The sequence below is a fragment of the Carica papaya genome, chromosome 5, assembly GCF_054855325.1.
Source record: "Carica papaya isolate Zhongbai chromosome 5, ASM5485532v1, whole genome shotgun sequence".
In the NCBI taxonomy this organism is placed as follows: Eukaryota; Viridiplantae; Streptophyta; class Magnoliopsida; order Brassicales; family Caricaceae; genus Carica; species Carica papaya.
Window position 1 is genome coordinate 9,488,750 of NC_142313.1, and position 24,640 is coordinate 9,513,389.

General features: G+C 34.8%; 3 protein-coding genes and 1 long non-coding RNA gene across 4 annotated transcripts; 2 read left to right on the top strand and 2 right to left on the bottom strand.

Annotated features, from left to right (window-relative positions):
- Positions 1-8,951: 8,951 nt before the first annotated feature.
- LOC148253734 (secreted RxLR effector protein 161-like) lies at positions 8,952-9,587 on the top strand. The gene has a single exon (XM_088220482.1). The coding sequence runs from the start codon at positions 8,952-8,954 to the stop codon at positions 9,585-9,587; it is 636 nt and encodes a 211-aa protein (XP_088076608.1).
- A 261-nt stretch (positions 9,588-9,848) lies between these two features.
- On the bottom strand, positions 9,849-12,155 carry LOC148253735 (uncharacterized). The gene is made up of 2 exons (XR_015819313.1): positions 10,651-12,155; positions 9,849-10,464 (listed from the first exon to the last, which is right to left on the bottom strand). It is a non-coding gene; the product is annotated as an uncharacterized LOC148253735 (long non-coding RNA).
- A 4,522-nt stretch (positions 12,156-16,677) lies between these two features.
- On the top strand, positions 16,678-17,514 carry LOC110807890 (Calcium-binding EF-hand family protein). Its single transcript, XM_022033192.2, has one exon. The coding sequence runs from the start codon at positions 17,016-17,018 to the stop codon at positions 17,394-17,396; it is 381 nt and encodes a 126-aa protein (XP_021888884.1). The 5' UTR covers positions 16,678-17,015; the 3' UTR covers positions 17,397-17,514.
- Positions 17,515-20,083: 2,569 nt separating this feature from the next.
- LOC110807884 (serine/arginine-rich splicing factor RS31-like) lies at positions 20,084-23,392 on the bottom strand. The gene is made up of 6 exons (XM_088219919.1): positions 23,310-23,392; positions 22,852-22,982; positions 21,173-21,285; positions 20,783-21,012; positions 20,421-20,696; positions 20,084-20,331 (listed from the first exon to the last, which is right to left on the bottom strand). Exons 2-6 carry the CDS (start codon positions 22,955-22,957, stop codon positions 20,301-20,303), a joined length of 756 nt encoding a protein of 251 aa, XP_088076045.1. The 5' UTR covers positions 22,958-22,982; positions 23,310-23,392; the 3' UTR covers positions 20,084-20,300.
- Positions 23,393-24,640: the final 1,248 nt, after the last annotated feature.

Sequence of the window (24,640 nt, forward strand, 5' to 3'; positions counted from 1 at the left end):
TCCCTTCTACCACGTGAATATATTACAGTTCAGTCTACAGTTTACAGTTTACAGTTTGCAGTATACAGTATTCAGTTCGCAGTTCTTATCGCTTCGCCACATTTGGCTAAAGTTGTATCCACAGTTAGGGTTCACCACAATCAGATGCTAAAAGACTAAACACATACCCACCCCTCGATGATACCGGTTAAACGGATTTTTTTTGTCTTTTAAAGATTCTTATGTTATTCCTTCACTAATCAGGTTCACCACTAGATGACCTACTCAGACATGCACCTACTTGTATATCATATATATATTATACATCAACAAGCCTACATAATAAGCACAATATATATACTTTATATGCACAGTTATCGACTCAATTAGGCATATATAAACACGTATTCTATAAACAAGTATTCTATATTTGTATATTTATGCAAGACATACATGTATTCTATAAGCAGACATATACAAGTTGCTCATTCATGCATACACATGTTGCACAACCTACAATTACACATATATACGTCACACACACCTATAACTTGATAATTAGCATACATAAAATCTCCATATACATACAAGTAACAATAACAATATGAATCTATAATTATATGTCATATATAACATCATGTAAGTTTTCAATCATATATAATTGCACACATATGAATATGATGAGTTCGCAGAACTCGTGGTGGAAGACGTGAACTGTTTGTAAAATCTGTAAATAAGTTATTTCAATGGAAAATAAGGTTTCATAAAAACATGGGGGCTCTGAATGAGACTAACCCAATCCCTTACTTACAGTTGAATCGAAAGGTGTCAGAATCCTCATTGGCTCGGGTCTATATTCTCCTCTAAATATAATATTGTTAAGATAATTCTCTCGTTTACAAATAAAAAACATGTGGGTTAATGACAGACATTTGCAAAAATAATTAGAATATAAAAAGGGGATCGAGTTTTACCGTGGCGCGACCCCGATCACCGGGATCACCACACACCACCATATGTGTGTCCTTCATTCACCATGCGCCGCTGCCGGGGTGTCACAACCGCCACACGTGCCGTTGTCGGAACCAGCATGTGCCACCAGAACCACCCACTCGTTGCCATGCTTTGGCCGGAACCATCACAGAATGAGCCGCGTACGCAGATCTGATATGTACATGGAAAAATCGCGTCGGAAAGAGCCAGGAGTGTGCGAGATTGGGCGACCAACCGTTGCGGATCTCCTTCTCCGACTACAAGTCGTCACAGGTCTCTTTATATATGGTCGCATGCAGGGTCCCTTCGTTCTTTTGGGTTCACGCGGCCATCGGCCACTTAGATCTGGTCGTTGCACACACCATACCCACCTTATCTCTCTCTCTCTCTCTCATTCTTTCTCTCTCTCTTTTGAGTTGCTTTCTCTTTTTTCGTGATCCACTTTTTCTCTCCTTTCCGATTTCTTCCTTTTTTTTCCTTTAATAGATGGGAGGACAAAGAGCCCTGCACGCCTCTACTCCCTTCTTTCTTCAGTGTGTAGGTTTCGACTTTCTCCCCGTCTTCTTCGGCGGCAAGAGGCGTACACGCCTCTGGTTGCCCTAATTTTTTTTTCTTTTTATGTCACGAAAAAGGCATCGTTTTCATGCTCTCAAAACGACGTCACTTCATCTGCTTTATTTTTTTCTTTTCTTCATATCAAAACAATGTCATTTTTTAGGTTTCTCAAAATGACGTTGTTTTGGCTTTTCCTATTTTTACGAAGCAGATAGGTTGGGTTTGTTTCTCTCGGGTCGGGTTATTACAACCCATCTCCCTGGGTTACTGGATCTTGCAAGGCTCGATCTGGCCATTTAACTTGAATAAAATCTCAGCCGTTGGATCCCTCAGACGGTTCGATTAGGACCGTCCATCTCCTGATTTCTTTTTGCCTCATTCCACTTCTATTTATTTATGCTTTTACCCTCCCTTTTTCTTACATATTTTCATTTAGGTCCTTAAAATTAATAAAAATCATTTAATTTTTAATATTTCATAAATTTAGGCCTTAATCCTAGTGTGATTATTTATTTACATATCCTTTTTATTTTATATAGGGTCCAGATATTATAGATAAACCCTTATATATACAAAATATTAGGATTTTTTTTTTAATATTCCCATAATATATCATAATATTCCTATAATATGTACAGAATATTCCTAAAATATATTCAAAATCAAGACACATCAACAAATTTTTCTCTTGCTTGAATTTCCTCTACCAACATCAATAAAGAAAAGTAATCATCTCGTTACATTATTTTGCCAAAATGTCCTCATAGGAGCACTATTGAGTATTGCATACTCCAATCAAATCTAGCAAATGTCTGAACTTGTTAATTAGGATCATCTGGATCATTATATTGTACTATTCTCATGTGTAGACAACTTGTACACAACTATAATGCCCCATAATACAATATCCCAAATGAAGTGATATCCGACATTAATTTTTTCACCCATAACATTAACCCACTAATCTGCATTTAAAATAGAAATAGTTTCTTTTTAACTACAAAGTTTCTACAAATCAACTGTTTCTACAACTGATAAAGTAGATGTAACTATATTTTTATAGATCTATAATAGTCTAATATGTCTTTTCTCATTGTCTATTACAATGTCATATGATTATTATTGATCAAGTTGACCATTATCACATTGTTGATTAAGATCTTGGACCTCATTCTCTGTATTATTGTACTGAATTAATAAAGTTCAACCTCTAACTCAACTTGTTTTCTTTTTTTAACTGTTTAATGAAACAAACTCATCAAATGCCAGATCTTTATTGATAATTAACTATGGAGACTTTGGATCACTATATTACATCATGTGATCTTGCACTCCACATGCATACTCTAAAAATATACATTTCTTTGTCCCTCACTCAAGCTTATCATGCCTCATATGAGCATAAGTAAGACAATTAAATGCTCTTAACTGAAAATAATCAGTAAGTTAACTAGACAATATCATACAGAACCCAAGATCAACCAATATAATAAAAAACTCACACATACACTTTATCACAAAAACTTATTCTCTAAACGAACCTTCTCTATTTAATCCACAATCAATCTATGGTTGCAAGCTAAAGTAATTGAAAAAATATATATAAATTGATAAAATGTCATGAGAGCTATACCGATGCATAAAACTAATTCTTTACCTAACAAGATGGTTGAAGAAATGATGTGAAACTCAGGATCAACGATGCGATTCAAAACTCATACAATTTTCATAAAGCACCAAAAATATCAATCTTATAAAAATCCTTTCTACTTAACATGTTATCAATGAAGTAATAAGGAATAAAATCATTGAAAAACTAAAAGAATATAAAGAAGAAAAACACCACAATGGATACCTTAATAAGTTGATTCAACTCCTTATTCAACAAAAAAGTTGAAGACACCCCATTAGTTGAAATAAACTCTGTAATTTTATTAATTAAAACTTAAATGATTACAACTAGGAATTAAAGTCATATTTATATAATAGGTCATATGCAATACAAGAAAATAAATCTACTAAATTAATTGTAAAAATTATAAAGGAAATAAAATCTTACTTTAAATAAAAAAATAATAAGACTTTGACTCAATAAACTAGATAAGATCTTCTCTTTTAAAAACCTTTTAAATAGAAAAGATCTTAATTGATTATAGAATAATTAGGGAAAGAATAAATGGAAGTTTAGGGCTAGTCATATCATGGCCACCCAAATCTTTCCTTTTCAGCTGGGATTTAGTTCTTTAAAAGTCTTCTTTATTTTTTTACTTGATTCCTTATTCCACTTGGATTGATATGTAAGTATCATTATCTTCTTAGATGGTTGTGCTTGTTTTCCTCTTCCTTTATATCGAACTTTCTTTTTATAGTCCATATCCATACTCACATTAAGAAATCTCTTAAAGAACACTCAAAGCCTAAGCTAAAGCTTGAAAAGCTAAAACTTTCATTGATGAAAACTTAAATTGAAGTATCCACAATCAAAGTAATAAGTCCTTTATATAGTCATAGACTTTATTAATTGCAATAAAAATCGACAACTAAATCTTATGAATAGTTATCTTAAACTTCATCTAGAACTTTAATAAAAAATTAAATTTAAAACTCACAAATAAAGATGGATTAAAACTCTTCTCTCTTGAATAATTGTTGATTTCTTCTAGGATTATAATCGACCTTTCTTGGACTTATTTGGCTAAGTTTTGGATTCCAATATTGAATATGCGTTGAAGATAGATTAGGATGTATCCAAGTTGAAGTAAGAAATAACTCTTCATTTAGGAGAAAATCAAGGATAGAATTCGGCCATGATTGGGAGATCATCTCATTCAAGCTTTTCCATTCCAAGTATGATTCCAACACCTTATTTAATATTAATTGAAGAAGATAAAGTTGACTTAGAACCCTTTTCAAGTTAATTTCTAACTTCTTGAATGTCTTGCCATAAATCCTACTTGAATTAAGATAAGAGAAGCCGAGTTGATGATGAATGCCCTCGTATTCCAAGTATGATTCCAATACAAGGATTATTGGTTGCCTTCTCTATCTTGTAATAACTTGGGTGGATATTGCTTATGTTGTGTATAAATTGAGTCAATATGTGGCTCAACCAAGGACTTCGCACCTTCATGTACATTATCTTCTCAAATACCTAAAGTAATATCCAAGCTAAGAAATTTTTTTTCATCTACAAGTTCTCTTAAACTTAAAGCATTTACTGATGCAAATTGGGAAACTTGTTTGGTTTTTATTAGATCTATTTCAAACTTTTATATTTTTCTTGAAGATTCACTAGTATGATGAAAAGCTAAGAAATAACTTACATTTTCATGTTCCACTGCAGAAGTTGAATAGAAAGCTTTTGCCTGAACAACTAGTAAATTAATTTGGATTCCTCAGTTGTTTAAGAATTTTAATATAGATAGAGTTCATTAGTATGATATATATTTTCTTCTTTGTGTTTCTATATTTATTAAGTAGTTAATTGGCATCTATATAGGTAATGTGGCTATATATAAATTCAAAACATGTATTCTTTTGTTTAATTAATAAAAATTATATTTTCTTCTTCCCTTAAGCAATATACGGATCTGTGTTAAAGACTGAGTTTTCTATGGAACAAAGAGTTGATTTTGTTTTCTTCAGACTTTATGTTTACTGTTTCCTTCTGGTATTGACAGCTTTTGATAACAACTGTCAAATAGGAATGGAGCTTCATGTTTTTGTTCAGCTCCATATCTTTTTGTTTAAATTATGATATGTATCAGAGTTGGTAAGATTAGTTGAAGTCTGTAAACCTTTTCTTACATTTTGTATATATATATATACATATATATATATATGAAAAATATATATAAATAAAACACTTTCCTTGCAGCAGAAAATTCTTATTTTTTTTGCAATTTTTCCTCTTCACTTTCTTTTATATTTTTCCACTTTCCAAGAATTTAATTAACTAAAAATTTTTTAGCAGTGGTATCAAAGTTGTTGTTCTTGTGGGCTATGAGGAGTTAAACAAGCTTGTTCGTTGATTAAACATCACCAAGTTGACAGAAAATGGCCATGAATGTGAACTTACCTGCACCACTAGTGTTCATATGAGAAAATTATGATTATTGGGCTGTAAGGATGGAATCATATTTGCTTGCTTATGACTTGTGGGCTTCTGTGGAGGAGGATTATATTAGGGTGCCTTTACCTAAAAATCCTACATTAACACAAATTTGTCAAGATGCAGAGAGCTCCATGAAGAATTTTAAAGCTCTATCCATTCTCCATTCACCTGTATCAGAAGATATTTTTCAAGGCTGGTTGGTTTTAGAATAACAAACAAAGCTTGGGATTATTTAAAGGAAGAGTATGCTAGAAGTGCAAATGTGAGAGGTGTAAAATTATTAACATTAAAGAGGGAGTTTGAGCTGATAAAGATGCAATAAGGTGAAAGTGTTAAAGACTACTATACCAAGGCTATGAATCTGGTGAATCAAATCAGTTTGCTTGGAGGGGACTTCAAGGATCAAAGAGTACTAGAAAAGATGATGATCAGCCTTCCAGAGAAGTTTGAATCAAAACTCTCAGTGATTGAAGAAATTTGCAATCTGAAAAAGCTAACAGTAGCCGAGCTGATAAGTAATTGCAAGCTCAAGAGCAAAGAACTTCTATTAAAAGCGATGGTGTTGTAGAAAATGCATTCCAAGTTAGACAAAAAGGAAAGCAAGTTGCTACAATCTCAAAAGAAGGTGGTCAGTCTTTTGAGCCTAAAAGTAAAGAGCAGCAAAGCTCGAAAAAATCAAATAAAAAGGAAAAGCTTCTTGTTTGCAGCCTTTGTAGCAGGAGTGGGAATCTGGAGAGTAAATACTGGAAGAATTTCCAATGTAGAGTTTCTAAAAACACAGGACACATTTTAAAAGTTTGTTGGAAAAGAAATAAAAAATCATAGAATTCATAACAGTAACAAAAACAGTCTACTGAGCAACAATAAGCTAACTTTGTGGAGAATCAGACATAGTAAGAGAGCCGTTTATTCATGGTTACTCAAAATCTTTATGTATCTGATGTTGATATGTGGTACATTGATAGTGGATGTACAAGCCACATAGGTAGAGATCAGAGACTATTTTCTAGTCTAGATTCCAGCTACAAAACCAAAGTGAAACTTGGAAATGGGATGATTGTGAAAGCTTAAGACAAAGGTTCAGTACCAATTCACAATAAACAAGGTACAAAATTTATTACTGATGTCTTGTTTATTCCTAGTCTAGAGCAAAATTTATTGAGTGTGGTTCAGATACAAAACAAAGGATATTCAATTTTATTCAGAAATAATTGTTGTCATGTATTTGATGCTACAAATGTTAAGGTTGTGAGAGTTAAGAAGGTTGATAATAGTTATATTTTATGTTTGAAGCATGTGAATCAAATTGCCTTGTCTATTAAAAATAATGAAACATGGTTGTGGCATAAATGTTTTGGTCACTATAACATTGATGCATTAAAGTTGATGCAGAAGAATAGTATGGTGAGTGATATGCATGTTATTTCTGGTGGAGAAGAAGTATGTGCAGTTTGTCAGTATGGCAAAATGCAGGACCAGTTTTTCAACTGTGGAGTTATTCGAGCAACAAGAAAACTTGAACTAATCCACTCTAATTTTGTGGGCCCATGAGTGTTGCTTCCTTAAGCTGCAATAAATATTTTTTTTTGTTTATAGACGATTTTATAAGAATGATCTGGGTTTATTTTCTCTTAAGTAAGTGTCAAGTGTTTTATGTGTTTAAAAAATTTAAATCATATATAGAAAAGCAAAGTGAATGTGAGATAGCAAACTTAAGGTCTGATAATGGCAGTGAATATACTTCAGCTGAGTTTAGAAAATTTTGTGATGATTGTGGTATATTGCAGCAATTTACTGTTGTTTATTCACCTGAGCATAATGGAGTCTCAGAAAGAAAGAATATGACAGTAATGGAGATGGCCAGATGTTTGATGTTAGAGAAGGAGTTGCCCAAACAATTTTGGGTTGAAGTTGTATATACTTTAATTTATTTGCTTAACCGACTTTCCATCAGATCCGTTAAAGAAAAAACTCTAATTGAGGCATGGGGTGGTTCAAAATCTTCAGCAAAGCACTTGAGAATCTTTGGCTCAATTTCCTATACACTTATTCCTTTTGTGAAAAGGACCAAGTTGGATAATAGAGCTCAAATTGGTATATTTTGGGATATGCAGGATAAGCCAAAGGTTATAGAATTTATGATGTACATTCTGGTAAAGTATATGTCAGTATGAATGTAAGATTTGATGAACAAACTTGTTGGGATTGGGAGAAAAAACAAAATAAAGAAAATTGAGGAAGGCTCAGTTGCTTTCGAGTCTACATCGAGTCTGAGTAATTCTGTTCAACCTGAACAAAGTGACCATGATGTTGATTCAAATCCTACTGTTGATACTCTTACCAAGAAAACAAAGTTACTTGCTGAAATTGATGAGAGATGCGACTTAACAGTTATAAAACCATCTAACTTTGATGAAGCCTCAAAGTATCCTGAATGAAAAACGGTTATACAGGAGGAGTTTGACACAATTTTCAAGAATGAAACATGGGAGCTCATATCAAGACCTTTGAACAAGAATGTGATAGGGGTAAAACAGGTCTACAGAACTAAGTTTAATGCTGATGGATCAGTCTTCAACTATAAAGCTAGACTTGTGGTGAAGGGATATGCTCAGCTTGCAGGAGTTGATTTTGGTGATACTTTTGCACCAATTGCAAGACATGAAGTAATAATGTTACTTGTAGCTCTTGCAGCAAAGAAAAATTGGAAGCTGTTTCATTTAGATGTGAAGTCAGCTTTTTTAAATGGAGTCTTGGAAGAAGAGATTTATGTGGAGCAGCCACAAGGTTTTCAGGTTTTTAAAGATGGTGATCATGTGTATAAGCTAAAAAAGGCATTATATGGGCTTAAGCAAGCTCCTAGAACTTGGAACACTATACTTGATTCACATTTGATCAGCATGGGTTTTAAGAGGAGCAAAATTGAAGCAACTCTTTATGTGAAAGGTGTTGATGACAACAATCAGCTTGTTGTGTCAATATATATTGATGATTTACTGGTGATAAGAGGAGACTTAAAGCTGCTAATGCAATTTAAACAACATATAATGGCAGAGTTTGAGATGTCGGATCTTGAGAAAATGACTTATTTCCTTAGTACGGAGGTCAAGCAACTTGATGATGGAATTTTTCTTTCTCAAAGAAAGAATGTATAAGATGTCTTAAAGAGCTTTAAAATGGAGAATTGTAAGTCAACTATACCATACCACTTTCTGTAGGTAAAAAGTTGTCAAAGTTTAATGAAGTTAAGAAAGTAAATGCAAGTTTTTATAGAAGTTTGATTAGAAAACTCCTTTATTTGACTGATACCATGCCAGATTTGATGTTCTCAACAAATTATTTATCAATATTTATGAATTCACTTAGTCAAAAGCACCTTGGAGCAGCAAAAAGGGTGCTGAGGTATTTAAAAGGAACTGTTCGTTATGGTATTTGGTATTCAAGAGAAAAAAGTGATGCATTGCAAAGATATTTTGATAGTGATTGGACAGAAATTTCATATGATTGCAAGAGTACTTCAGGATTTGTTTTTTCATTTGGGTCATGTGTTTTTGCTTGGAATTCAAAGAAGCAGGAGGTTGTAGCTCAATCCACTGCTAAGGCTGAATATATAGCAACAGCTGCAGTAGCAAACCAGGCTATATGGCTTAGAAAAATTTTGAATGAACTTAATATGGTGCAGGAAGTTCCAATTGTTATTTATGTGAATAATAAATATGCCATTACAATTGCAGATAACCCGGTTCAATATGGAAGAACAAAACATGTTAAAGTGAAGTATCATTTTCTTTGTGAAGCTGATAAGGATGGTGAGGTTCATTTGGTGTATTGCAATTCAGATGATCAAGTTGCTGATATATTCACTAAAGTTCTGCTTAAGTGTAAATTTAAAGATTTAAGAGTTAATCTTGATTTGTTCAATAGAAAATTCAACAATGAGTGTTGAATATTAAGATTTCCATGGAACAAGGAATTCATTTTGTTTTCTTTAGACTTTAAATTTACTGCCTTTTTCTTATATTGACAGCTTTTGATAACAGTTGTTAAATAGGAATGGAACTCAATGTTTTTGTTCATCTTTATATTTTCTTGCTTAAATTATGATACGTATCTGAGTTGATAGTTGAAATCTGTAAATTTTTCTTTCTATTTTGTATATATATATATATATATGTATGGAAAATGTATGTAAATAAAACACTTTCCCTGCATCAGAAAATAACTATTTTTTCTTCAATTTTTCTTCTTCACTTTCTTTCATATTCTTCCATTTCTCAGAAATTTAATTAACTAATATTTTTTTAACAATCTGCAAAGGAAAATGGACGAAGGGGAGAGATCGAGTTAGGACTCCACGCAGACTTGCGAGTTGACTCACGAGTGCCTCACCAACATCCTCTCTCGACTCACCTTGGAGCAGCAATGGACGGGGGCTATGCTAGTCTACAAATCGTGGCTGTAAGCCTGCAGAAATCCTTCCCTTCACTCGATCTTCGATCTTGAGACACACTTTGACTCGTTCGTTGAGTCTCTACAACGGTGGACTCCCGGATTCGAGAGGATGATTGATTCCGTGCTTTGATCTGTCGTCAAATGGAGCTTCGTGTCTGTTAGTCTGGGTTCGGAAAGAAGATGAACATTGGCTTACAGTATGCTCAAGCAGCCTGGACTCTAAGTTCAAGGAGTTGAGTGCGGTTGACTGGATTTGATCTTGCACCACTAAACTCAATAGGATGCTGTGAGTATGCTGCTCTACTATTTGAAGTTGATATTCCTTGTAGTTACGTGCTTGCGGCCTGTGTGTATGCGTCGCATTTGTAGATCTACAAAGAGAGAGGAGAGAGATGAGGAAGAAGAGAAGAAAGAGAGAGCGTGAAAGAGGACAGGAATTAAAATTTTTGACCACTTTTTTTTTCTAATTCAGACGATCTGAAATTAAATTATATTTTCACTTTATATTCCAAATCAAATATAAGAGAAGATACAAAAAGTACCAACAAGTTACATACATGTTAATAGACTTAATTCCAAAATTTCAGACATCTACTTTAAAGATTTTAGTTCATTTGGATCAAAATTTATTGATTGGAAATTTGTTGGTTGTAGTTTGATTTGTGACTATGGAGGAAGATGGAGATGACAACCGAAAGCTCTACAAATGTACAGAAACCAATTAATTGCATCTTGTAAAATCTGATTTCATTGGTTTACATCACACAGTAACATGATATGGAGCAGCAGAACACAATTTTTTTATCTACAAGAAAACAAATCTGACTCATCCAAATTTCACACAAACCCTTTAACTATTTTCTGCCCTGAAAACTGGCTGATAATCTGCATGTGAAAGGAGCAGAAAGAACAAGTGGGTGGTCACGGCTCTGTAAATTTAATTTGGCCTCAGAAAAATGAAGACTATAATGGTGAATCTTGCAATTACTCATCCCAAAAAAAAAAAAAAGAAAAACAAGCACTGCAAATATTCGTTTACTATATACAACGAAAATCGGTGTAAGTCAATAAAATTGTTAAATTTAACGATTTTTTCTGTTGAGTTTAAATTCAAAAAAAAAAAGAAATCCACCGTGAAGTTGTTTCACGGAAGGATACGTAAAATTCCATGCGATGTGTATGCATGATTTTCGATCGATCTGATTTGATCGGTTGGTTGATGTAATCTGTTTAAATTTGTATTTCTATATATATATGCTGAAATAAAAAGAAGAGATTACTTCTTCTCTCCAAAGAAAGTGCACGCCTCTTCAAAACAGCAAAACAGAGGCAGTTGCACAGCTTGCTCTGTTTTGCTGCCCTCTCTCTCCTCAACTTTCTCTCTCTAAGTTTTCTCATTCACAGAGCCACCTTTCAAGCTTATTCGCTTTCGATCAACAAGTGGTATCAGAGCGGTTATCTTAAGAGACCGGTAAACCAATATACCCTCAAAAAATTCAATGACATCCACTGGAACAATACCCCCTCCACACTTCAATGGAGAAAACTACCATGTATGGGCAATCAAAATGAGAGCCCATCTGAAAGCCTTAAGTCTGTGGGATGTTATTCTGGATGACAGTGATCCTCCTCCACCAGGGGACACTGCCACTATAAACCAAATCAGAAGGCACGAGGAAGATAAAGCCAAGAAACCAAAGGCAATTGCTTGCCTTTTCTCGACCGTTTCGGAGAGAGTATTTTCAAGGATTATAAACTTCGAATCACCAAAGGCTGCTTGAGAGAAACTTAAGGAAGAGTTCGATAGGGGAGTCAGAAGCAGGAAGGTAAAAATCTTGAGACTGAAGAGTGAGTTTGCATTACTCAGAATGCAGGAAAATGAATCAGTGAAAGACTATGCATCCAAACTCTCGGATGTGGTAAACAAAATAAGACTGCTTGAGGAGGATTTTCCAGAATCAAGGGTAGTAGAGCAGATTCTTATCAGCTTGCCCCCCAAATTCGAGTCTAAAATCTCAGCCTTAGAGGAGCTAGTAGACATAGAGTCTATCTCCTCAGCTGAGCTGATAAACAAGCTTCAATCCAGTGAGCAATGTGTAAATATGCATGTTCGACAACATACTGAGGGAGCCTTAATTTCAACTCAGATCAAAGGCAGCTCTTCAACACATAATCAAGGAAGAAGGAGTGGATGGAATCAAACTGGAAACCAAAATTCCAGTAAACAAAGAAAATATTCTCAGTGTAGTATCTGTTCCTTAACAAATCATTTTGAGAATGAGTGCTGGTACAAGGGAAAGAAAACCGTTCGGTGCAATTTTTGCAAAAGGCTTGGCCACAATGAGAAATTTTGTAGACAGAAACAGAAGCTGGAAGGATCACAGCCAAAGCAGGAACAACAACAAGCCAATGTCACCAAGGTGTCCTGTGAACAAAATGACACAATTCTCGTTGCACTAAATAAGCTGCCAGTGGAGGATGATACTCTCTGGGTGGTGGACAGTGGATGCATGTGCAAGGATGAGGGCTTATTCGTATCACTTGACAAAACAATCACTGGCCAGGTCCGACTTGGAAATGGTATGCTGGAAACCATCAAGGGCAAAGGCAACATAGCCATTGAAACCAAAGAAGGTAGGAAACTTATCACTGATGTAAATTTTGTTCCTACCCTCTCACAGAATCTTCTCAGTGTGAATCAGATGACTGATCGAGGCTACTTGGTGGGATTCAAGGATAACTGCTGCAGGATATATGATCCTGAGGATCGCTTGATTGCTTTCATCCAAAAGAAGAATCAAATCTACTCCTTGAAACTCAGAGAAGTAGTTGAGAGGGCCAGTGTTACCTCTGTAACTGAATGTGAGATTTGGCACAGGCGCCTTGGGCATTTTCATACGGCTGGGCTACAACAACTGCAGAATGGAGGTCTAACCAATGACTTCCCAAATATTGCAGTCACTGAGACAGTATGTGGTGCATGTCAGATGGGGAAATTAGCGAGGAATTCATTTCCTTCGCAAGCAGATTGGAGAGCAAAGGAGAAGCTGGCACTTATCCATTTTGACATTTGTGGTCCAATGACAGAAAACTCCATGAGTGGTTGTAGGTATTTTGGCTTGTTCATAGATGATTTTTCCAGGATGATTTGGGTTTGTTTCCTGCAGAATAAAGCTCAAATTTTAGGTGAATTCAAGAAGTTCAAGGCTATTGTAGAAAAGGAAAGTGACAGTGTACTGAGGTGCCTAAGGACAGATAATGGACTTGAATTCAATTCCAGCCAATTCAATGATTTCTGTTCTGAGAATGGGATCAAAAGGCAGCTCACGGCACCATATTCTCCTTAACAAAATGGTGTCTCGGAGAGGAATAACAGAACCATTGTGAAAATGGCAAGAATCATGCTTGCTGACAAGCACCTGCCTAAAGCCTTGTGGGCTGAGGCAGTGAACACTGTTGTGTTCCTGCTCAACATGCTGCCTACAAAGACTGTAAAGCAAATGACACCGGCGGAGGCCTTGAGTGACATCAAACCATCAACTAAGTATCTAAAGGTGTTTGGATCCGTGTGCTACTGCCATATCTCGGATGATAGGAGATCCAAGCTAGAAATGAATGCTAAATTGGGAGTATTTTTGGGATATAGTACTAAAGCAAAATCATATAGAATTTTAAACCTAAAAACCAACAAACTTATGATTCGAAGAAATGTAACGGTGGATGAAAACAGCTACTGGAATTGGGAGAAGTAGAAAGTCGAACGAGACTGTGTCACAGTTGAAGAAGGAAAGCAATCAATGACAGTATCAAACCCAACTCAGAGTGATGAAGAAGATGAAGAAGGTAAAGCAGAAGAGAGAATAAAAATGAAAAGTCTAACTGACATCTATGAGAGGTGCAGCTTTGTCTCAAAAGAACCTTCCTCTGTTGAGGAAGCACTTCAGTAGCAAGAGTGGAGACTTGCCATAGAATAAGAAATCAGGATGATCGACAAAAACAATACTTGGTCTCTGGTAAAATCAAGTACAAACAAAAAACCTATTGGAGTAAAGTGGGTGTTCAAAGTGAAACTCAATCCAGACGGGACAACAAACAAGCACAAGGCACGGCTTGTGGCAAAAGGGTACTCCCAGCTTCCAGGAATCGACTACAGAGAGACCTTTGCTCCTGTGGCCAGATATGAAACAATTAGACTCATTCTGGCTATGGCAGCTCAGTTTAGTTGGAGTGTGATGCATTTGGATGTGAAATCGGCTTTCTTGAATAGCAAGCTGAATGAAGAAATTTATATTGAGCAGCCACCGGGGTTCATTCAACCTGGAAAGGAGAGACATGTCTATCTTCTTCACAAGGCCCTATACAGCCTCAAATAGGCTCCACGAGCCTGGTATGATAACTTAAATACATACTTACTCCACTGTGGGTTTGAGAGGAGCATGACAAAAAATACACTGTATGTGAATAGAGATGAAGACAGTCTTATCCCTGCAGTATATGTTGATGATATACTAGTGACAGGCAGCAACAAAAGGAAAATGATAGAGTTCAAGCTGAAATTGGAAAAGGAATTTGAGATGTCTGATCTTGGGAAAACTACCTACTTCCTGGGAATGGAGATTCATCAAAGCAACCTGGGTATTTTTCTTTCACAAGGTAAGTATGCCAAAGAAATTCTAAATAAATTCAACATGAATCACTGTAAATCAGTGTCTACACCATTGGTCTTCAACCTGAAATTGTCAAAGGACGAGAAAGGTAGCAAAGTTAAAGAAGGGAATTACAGAAGTCTGATTGGGAGCCTTCTGTATCTCACGGCTACCAGACCAGACATTTTGTTTGCAGTAAGTTTGCTTTCAAGGTACATGGCTTCACCGAGGGTATCACACTTACAAGCTGCCAAACATGTGCTGAGGTACTTGAAAGGAACCTGGAATTTTGGTGTTCAATTCAAAGCAAGAGCTGAGGGTGGATTAGTCGGCTACAGTGACAGTGAATGGGCAGGAAGCGTAGAAGATGCACGTAGCACAACTAGGTACTTGTTCAAACTAGGCTCCGGTGTTTTTTCATGGGCATCTAAGAAATAGGATACTGTGGCTCAGTCCACAGCTGAGGCTAAGTATGTAGCCGCAGCTACAGCAACTAACCAAGCAATTTGGTTGAGGAAGGTGTTCAATGATGTAAAGCTGGACAAACAAACACCTACAGTGTTGTATGTAGACAACAAGTCTGCAATTGCCATTGCGAAAAATCCTGTAATGCACGGGAGAACTAAACACATCAACGTTAAGTATCATGCTATACGTAAGGCTGAGAAGAATCAAGAAATAAAGCTGATACATTGCTCCACTGATGATCAGCTTGCAGACATTCTAACCAAGGCTCTGTCTAAAGCTAAATTTGAGGAATTGCGGGAAAAGGTGGGGATTGGTGAAAAAAGTCATTAAGGGAGAGTGTTAAATTTAATGATTTTTTATGTTAAGTTTAAATTCAAAAAAAAAGAAATCCATTGTGAAGTTGTTTCATGGAAGGATACGTAAAATTCGATGCGATGTGTATGCATGATTTTCGGTCGATCTGATTTGATCGGTTGGCTGATGTAATCTGTTTAAATTTGTATTTCTATATATATATGCTGAAATAAAAAGAAGAGATTACTTCTTCTCTCCAAAGAAAGTGCACGCCTCTTCAAAACAGCAAAACAGAGGCAGTTGCATCAGCTTGCTCTGTTTTGCTGCCATCTCTCTCCTCAACTTTCTCTCTCTAAGTTTTCTCATTCACAGAGCCACCTTTCAAGCTTATTTGCTTTCGATCAACATACGGCTCTGTAAATTTAATTTGGCCTCAGAAAATGAAGACTATAATGGTGAATCTTGCAATTAGTCATCCCAAAAAAAAAAGAAAAACAAGCACCGTAAATATTCGTTTACTATACACGACGAAAATCGGTGTAAGTCAATAAAATAATTAGACGTAACTAGTTTAAGTTTGAGAAACTTCCCTTGGATTTTATAAGCAATTTCCGCTGTCTTATGTTCAACAACTCTTTCTTCTTGTATTTTTCTATGGAAAAAGACGATGCTGTTTGGACTCACTGATCTCGTTTAACATAAAGCTGACATCTTATCAAATTTCAATTGATATATCTAACTATTGAAAACATTCCTTTTTTAAAAAAGAAAAACAAGCAAATACGAAAAAAAAAGATGGATATGGCAATCACTGAGTGAGTTTTGATGGATCCACAACCGGGGTCCATGTGATCACGATGGCTTGGATTATGGAGGGCAAGTAAAAGGATTGTGGGAGGAAGACAAATTACAAGAATCCAAATTATTAAAAGATTTTTAGTAGAGAGAGAAGAGAATAGGAACCTTCTTAGAAGGCCAACTTGGGAGATCTTAAGCAAAGTTTCTTTGCATCAAAAGATTACGTCTTACCCAAAAACTCTCTTCCGCACCTTCCCAGAAGCCTTCTTCTGTCAATAATCAATGTAATTGGAGACAATAATGCACCCATTTCATAATTTTGAAGATAGATATATATATATATATACACACACACATATCCTATGACCCCATCAAGTGTAGGCCTGGAATCTGATCACACCGTCCATTTTACAAGCCCCAATTCTATGGTGGGCATGATCAAATACACCCAAGAATCTTGATGGGTTCTTTTCGTTTTAAGCTAAAATATTAAACAAATTTGTCACGCTAGCATGGCCGTATAATTCCTATAAAAGAAAAGAAGTGAACCTTTCCAGGCTAATAAATGCTCTTAACGTTAACCATATCAATCAACCTCACTAGCTACCATTGTCAAGTCATGTGTGTATGTATATGTATATAAAGTCACGTTGCGCCTTGACAAATACCATTCAGACATTGGATAAAATTAAAAGCTACTTTCGCTGCCAAACATTATGGAAAGTGACGGACTTGGCACAACAACAACTACGACAGAGTGCGAGTATGAGGACCTGTTGCCGGTGATGGCAGAGAAGCTGGACGTGGAGGCTTTTATGTCAGAGTTATGCGGTGGGTTTCGGCTGCTTGCAGACCCGGAGAAAGGGCTGATCACGCCGGAGAGTCTGAAGAGAAACTCAGCGTTTTTGGGGATGGAAAAAATGAGCAAGGAAGACTCAGCGGCGATGGTGAGAGAAGGTGATCTTGATGGAGACGGTGCACTGAATGAGAAAGAATTCTGCATCTTGATGGTTAAGCTTAGTCCAGGAATGATGGAAGATGCCGAGATCTGGCTCCAGAAGGCACTGGATCAAGAGCTCAGAAAATCGTCAGCTTGAGTATTAATCATGTTTGTATTTTGAGATTTGTACGATAAATGTTATTCCGTTTAAGCAAGTTATTGTATGCCAAACATCTTAATATGAATGAATGAAAATCCATATCATGTTCCCAACACCATAAGACTTCCTTCGCACAAACAATCTCATTCCTGTTAATTTCTTGTGGGTGATGTATACAGAGCAATAAATATCACAATACTAAACTAATTAATTTCTTATAAAATTGGGGTTTTACTTCGGACTTTTGCGGTATGTATACAGAATAATAGGTTAATTATATTATTTTCTTATTCTGATGTTTATTATTTTATTAAATATCACTTACTAAAATATATAAATTCTTACTTAAAAATTAAAAATATTATACAATAAATACGATCGTTAATTCTTTCGTCTTTTAGTTTTGGAACACCATATGTCAATATTTATATATTTTGATATGTTAGGTTATATTTATTTTTACTTATAACTTATTATATAAAATTATAAATACACATGTAAATAATAATAAAAACAATAAATATCTAAGTCTTCAAACTACTATATAAATATTTGGACCGCCCTTTTAAGATAATAAACTAATACTCGAAGAAATTAAAAAGAATAATTAGACAAGTTAGTAATTAGAGAGAGCAAAACTAATAATAAAAACAGCAACCAATAACCTGTAAACTAAACTGAGACTTAAAGATATTTTAGTATTTATGTAATAATTGTTAATATTTTAAGTATATATATGAAAGAATTCTAGGTAGACATTTACACTTCAATATTGATAAATGTATGAATGATAATACTTGTAATTTGGTCAATAAAAGTATTTGTAGTGATTATATAACAACACTATATACCTTTGCAAAGGGCATAAAGTATAGCAAGAAATTTTAGGCAAACACTTGTTAATAGGAATTGAAAGATATCTCACGGTAATCCTCTTATAGATAGATAATCGTGGTCAATCGACTTATGGTAAAATTAAAACAAAGATCGGTGAATGACTTATCAAACTAAAACACAATCTGTGGAATAACTTTTGAACTTAAAATCATTAACTATTAAATTAATTTCAAGCTCAATTGTCAATAATACAAAACCAAAATATTAATGTTTAATATTCTCATTATTGCCACATAAATGATAAAAATTTATGAGCACTAAATCGTTGAACGAATATATGTCCTAATGATATTCATAACATTCTAAGTATAAATACATTTGATTTAACAGTTTTTTAGGATATAGACTCTTAATTCTCAACAATAAAATTAAAAATATTGATAGTTTATTTTGTTAATGATATTTGAAGTCACGTTAATTTCAATTGGACGATTCTAACATTGATATAATTCAATTATTATCTTTATAGAGAGATATATATATATATATATATAATATTTCTGGACTACTAATTCATCAATCAAACATTAAAATCTTTTATTGGAAGTACCCACATTGAAGAAAGATTTGCATATATAATCTTTTTTCAAAAAAATATTATACACTGATTATTTAAATTATACACATACATTAATTATAACAGAGTACAAATAAGTTCTAAATAAAATCACACGTGGGAATATAATTTGATTCAAAATTATGACAAGTTATAGAGAACATACTACCAATTCAACTAGATAATAACTTGTATAAACTCTTGGTTTTTATTCTTGTGAAGGACTTTTAGCATGATAAAAAGAGTCCTAGAATTGTTGAAGTATAATCCTGTTAGTTCTTATTTTAATGATTCTTTATCTATATACATATATATGACACCGAGACTGTTCACAGTTATGATTTGAGGATCGGGACTCTAAATCTTAAGATCCAATTTAACTTAAGATTTTTAATTTAGTTTACAATGTTTTATTACAATTCAAGTGTCCATCTATCAATTAATAAGTATTAGACGTGATTGCTTTGTACTTTTCAAGTATCCTATCCAAAATGGACGACGAACTATCTCAAGAATTCCTGCTTTGTGCAAAACAAAAAATGTATTTTTATTATTGGAGCTTGCTTTAGCCATTTACTTTGAGAACGAGCAAGCACAAACTATATTCACCAAAAAAGAAAAATGATAACAAAATACCAATTATCACAGGCGCTTCTTTTTTCTGGATTGAGAACTTTCTGGAGGGTGTAGCTCAATCTAGACACTTGTAATGTTATAAAGGAATTTTGCTATTAACCACCATATTGAAAATAAGATCATCTGTATAAAAGCATGTAATAGACAAGGCAGGACACTCTTTATTAGACAATCTTAAGGAAAAAAAGGAGTACAGTATCTAGAAACCACTAACCCCAACTCAGGGCAAAAGTCCAGAAAACAATGACCATCAACTCCGGACAATAATGCCAATCCCGTGATTAATAGAAGAAAGTACATAGCATTTCACATCCTGTGAGTTGATTAACAGAATGGCCCTGTTTGACCCAAAAAAACATCAAGCAGCAAGAACAAGAAATCATTTACCCTATAAATTGAGGGGATTATTGTTTATTCTGCCATTCCATGAGTTGTTTATAACTTGCCATGACACCAACATTCAAGGACATATGTCCAATGAAGTCTGTGTAACCAACTCAGCCACACCAGACTCATCAACCATTTCAGTGACAATATTCTTTCTAAACGTCACATACATTAAATCAGCAAAACCAAAATATTATAACCCCAAACGAGAGACAAACCGATACCCAATTCACATTCAGCAGTTATGTTGTAAATTGTTCAATCATTTAGACAGATAAAAAGCCCCATCTTTCGGAGAATGATTCCTACATCTAAGAACTAAAGATAATTTCACACCATGCTAACTTGTCTACAATATGCATCTGAGAAATGTAAATTTCCAGACAACAAACAAACTTGTGGCTGCAAAGGCCTCTTCTTCCCATTCATGTTCTTGAACTTCGAACTGGCGATCGGCTGTCGACAGATCAATTCAATGAGATGGAAACCTAAAAAGGTGACATGTAACAGAATTAGCAACAAGTATGAAAGCAGATACCAATTACCTGCGGAACCTGCCATACTCAGGGCTCCTGTTCCTCCCATAATCAGGACTCCTCCGCTTTTCATATGCTGGGCCATCATACCGGTCATAAACTGGACTACGCGCACGACCATAATCAGGACTTGGTCGCCTGCGATACACTGGACTCGGCGACCTTCCATATGGACTTTCCCCACGCCTACCATACCCTCCCCTTCTTGGACTACCAACTCTTTCATCCCTTTCATCATCATCCCTTAATGCATACTCAACAGATACAACTCTGTCCAATATCTTACTACAGATCACAAGAACTTAGTCAGAAGCATGCAAAACTTTATCAAGACAGAAACCAACCAGAAACATCTTCAACAAACACATTACCTCCTTTGTGTACATTCAAGGGCTTTGGTTGCATCTTCTTGTGTTTCAAACTGCACAAATGCAAAGTTCCGCCGTATTCGGACACCAAGAACCTTACCATACCGGTCAAAGTGTCTCAATATGTCTCGTTCCCTAGTGCGGATGGGATCAAAGTTAATGACGAACAATGTTTTTGTAGGCCTCTGATTTGCCGATGGCCTGGAACCCTCACGATGACGACCCCGTTCACCCTACAAATGAAGTGCAGACATTATTCTCAACATTTACGAAAGAAAAAACAAAAAATAGTTATGAACATTTTTTAACTACCAGAACAGATCACTATCCTGGAACATGAAAACAAAACCAAATAACAGAAAGCAGTAAATAGGTAACAGAGCCAGTACACACTTTAGCCCACTCAACAGACAGCCTGCGCCTGTCATATCCAAATGGTGTATTGTCAAGGTCACGAATGGCATCCTCAGCATCGCGTTCATCCTCAAAATAAACAAAAGCAAAGCCTGCAAAGAAGTCCCAGATATTAGAGATAGAAATAGCACGCATGACATTGATGCTATGTCCACACAGCCAGTAGTACATCAGCCAAGCACAGAATGTCTTTTTCCTGGGCAAGAACTAAAAGAATAATACAAAACCTGCATAAACGGGAAGGGCTGATGCACATAAGGATGTAGAGGCGTGGCATGATGAACTAAATGAAGATTGTGGGGCATATTAAAGGTTAAATCCAAGATTTCAGGTCTGAGACACCATCGCTAAGCATGCTTCCTCATTCAGACAGTTCAGTAATGGAATGCATGGCATGGCATGGCATGGCAAGGCAGATTTCACTGATCCTCCTATAGTCAGTGGTAGTGGTTGGCATGACAGTTTCATGCTCCCCACCAAGACCATTCTTTTGAATTAGCATGCAGTGTGGAGGGTGAATGACAGAAGAAAGTTCAGAAGGATGCCATCTGTGAATGAAAGGAGAGCAGGAAGCAGGCAGGAAAGTTTCCATTGCAATAGAAGTTTTTTGCAGAGAAGAAGACGAGCCCAGATAGAAGCTCAATTTCCTTTAGTAGAAAGTCCCTGCGTCAAAACAAACACTCAATATGGAGAGTTTCTCCAGATGAATTGAAAATTTTGGCTGCCATTTTAATTTCTTCCCGAATAGTGTATTGATAAAATAATTACAGTAGTTCCCACATATCCGCGTCCAATCTGTTTAAGAAATCTTGTACACTAAAAATGTGAAAACTGTCCTTTCCTTTAACAGCCGCTCAGATGACCAGCCACAGTTAACCAATGGAAATCTGTGCTTATTCAAAAGCTGAATGACAGATTGAAGGCAGAAAGTATAACAAATAAACACAAAAGTCCAACAAAGGACATACACTGCTAGCTTTTGTCAGCCGAACAAAATGATATTGTTTAACAGAAAGCCAATAACATTTTTTTTTCTACAAAGGGATATGTTACAAACATAACACATTCCAGTTTTCAATCTAAATATAAAAATTATAATTTGGATTGCTCTTAAGACAACAAATCTATCCAATCAGCCAAATTGGCATTTAAAGTATGATTGACAGGTAAAGAGCACAAGCAAAAAATCTCCCCAAAAACTTAAACAATGACTTATAGAAAATTATAGATAACTATGACTCAAAACCAACTGCAACTGACGTTGCACTTTGGAAGAATAAACTAATATGCATCTAGGACTTTATACCCAACTAATGCTAATCCATATAAACAGAAGCCAATTAACTGGATAAGTACATTCCACTTCAGGCCTAAAAACCTGAAGCATGTAATATCCACCGACCTAACCAGGAATTAAAAGTTCAGTTTCCATCAACAAATATCAGTCTTGCTCCTCCATTGAAATCGAGGCCACTTTCTAAACTCTGTGAATCAATTTTGTGGCATGATTAAGCACAAGTTAACTTATTCCCTAACTAGAGAACCAAAAGCTCAGTAGCCAACTGAAAAATGGCTGGCAATTATTCACCACAAAAGGGAGAAAGCTAATTCATGATGAAACGATCAAGCTACAGAAAACAGATTACGGCAGTACTTACCAGATTTCATATCAACTCGCTCCACCCTCCCGTACTTTCCAAAGAGGCGCTCCAACTCTGATTGCCGAGTATCGTATTCAAAGTTTCCAACGAAAATAGGCCTCATCCTTGCAAATACCTCAAGAAACGAACTGCACAAAAGAGCCCGTGAAGAACCACCGTTTTCCAAAATGCAGCAAACCAAAAACTCAATAAAATCGGATCATTCCAGTCAAGTAAGAAATCCAAGCACTATTAAAACATAACTCATCCGATGTAAAGACCAACCACTTACTCCGAAGGTCGTCTACACAAATATGACAAAAGCTACCTCAATTTTTTTACATTCCAAAAGACGGAAACAGAATTGAGGAATTGAAACAAGATAATGAAGAAGAGATGATATCAAGATTTAACAAAAAAAAAAAAAAGTAACCAACATAAATTAACAAGAGAAAAAAGTGAAAATGTCCGAGTACCTTAAAGAAGAGCGCAACACGCGAGAGAGAACCCTAAATGAAGGGAAGTAGCGGGGGTTGGGGGTTATATAGGAAAACAAAGCCCTAATGATGAAGAATGTCGGTAGAGGCCCGATTGATTACTAGGCCCACTGTAGGCTTTATTTCTGATGAATGGGCTGGATCCAGAAGCCGAAAGATAATGGGCCTAAAACGGTGTCGTCTGTCAAAAAGCAGCCCATTTCGTACACAAACAAATACCGTTAACTATAATATTTATATTACCACTTGTTTTGGGTATTGGAAGCAGGCGAGCGAGTTAGTGAGAGTCGAAGAGAGAAAAAAAGAAAATTTTAAATAAATAATTAAATGGGTATTTATTGGTGTAAGATGTGGCGGTCATGTAACCATTAATTCTTTAATATTTTAAAGGAATTTGTCAACAAAATGACTAAATTAAAAATAAAATATAATAATTAAGTTTTTACTTTTAAGAAGAAAATAGTATGGAATTTAAGGTGCATTGTTTTCAAAAAAAAAAAAAAAAAAATTTCAGATTCGAAGTGATTACCAAACTCTAATCTAAAAACTACAAATCTGGGACTCCCCTTCCCACATGGCTTAGCTCTCTTGTTTTTATATTCTATTCACATATAAGTATATTTGGATTTTATGATATTTTAATTTTTTTATGCTTAAATATAATAATAATAAGTTAGAAAAAAATTTATAATATAAATAATAAAAGCTTCAATGCCAATACTTACACACGACTTAAAAGTAATGCATTAATAATAAATTGGAACTTCTTAAAACAACATTCTCATAAAAATATAAGAAATATGAGAGAAGAATTAATTATATAAAAAGAAAAATAAATAAAAGACAAGTAATAATCACAAGTGTTTTAACGCAACACTCTTTTGCCAATAAAAATAAAGAATTTCTGACGTTTAAAATATAATACAGAACATATTATGTATAGTGAAATATTATATAAAAGATAAATTTTTATTTTAAAAAATTAACGTAGAGAACTACAAAAAAATATAGATATATAAACACTTAAGAAAAATAAATTTTTATTTCAAAAAATTCACGTAGAGAACCACCAAAAATTAAAAAAATATATATAAACACTAAAGGAAAATAAGTTAACCTTTATTAAAATTAAAATAAACTTTAGAGCACCTAGTTAACACCATTAGTTAGAAAGTAAAGAGAATAGTTTAAGAATTCTACATTTATTTGCTTAGGATTTTGATAAATTATCATTTTAATACATATAGAAATATATCATATTATAAATATTTTATTAAGCTAAGGTAACTAGCTGGCATGATGATTTGGTT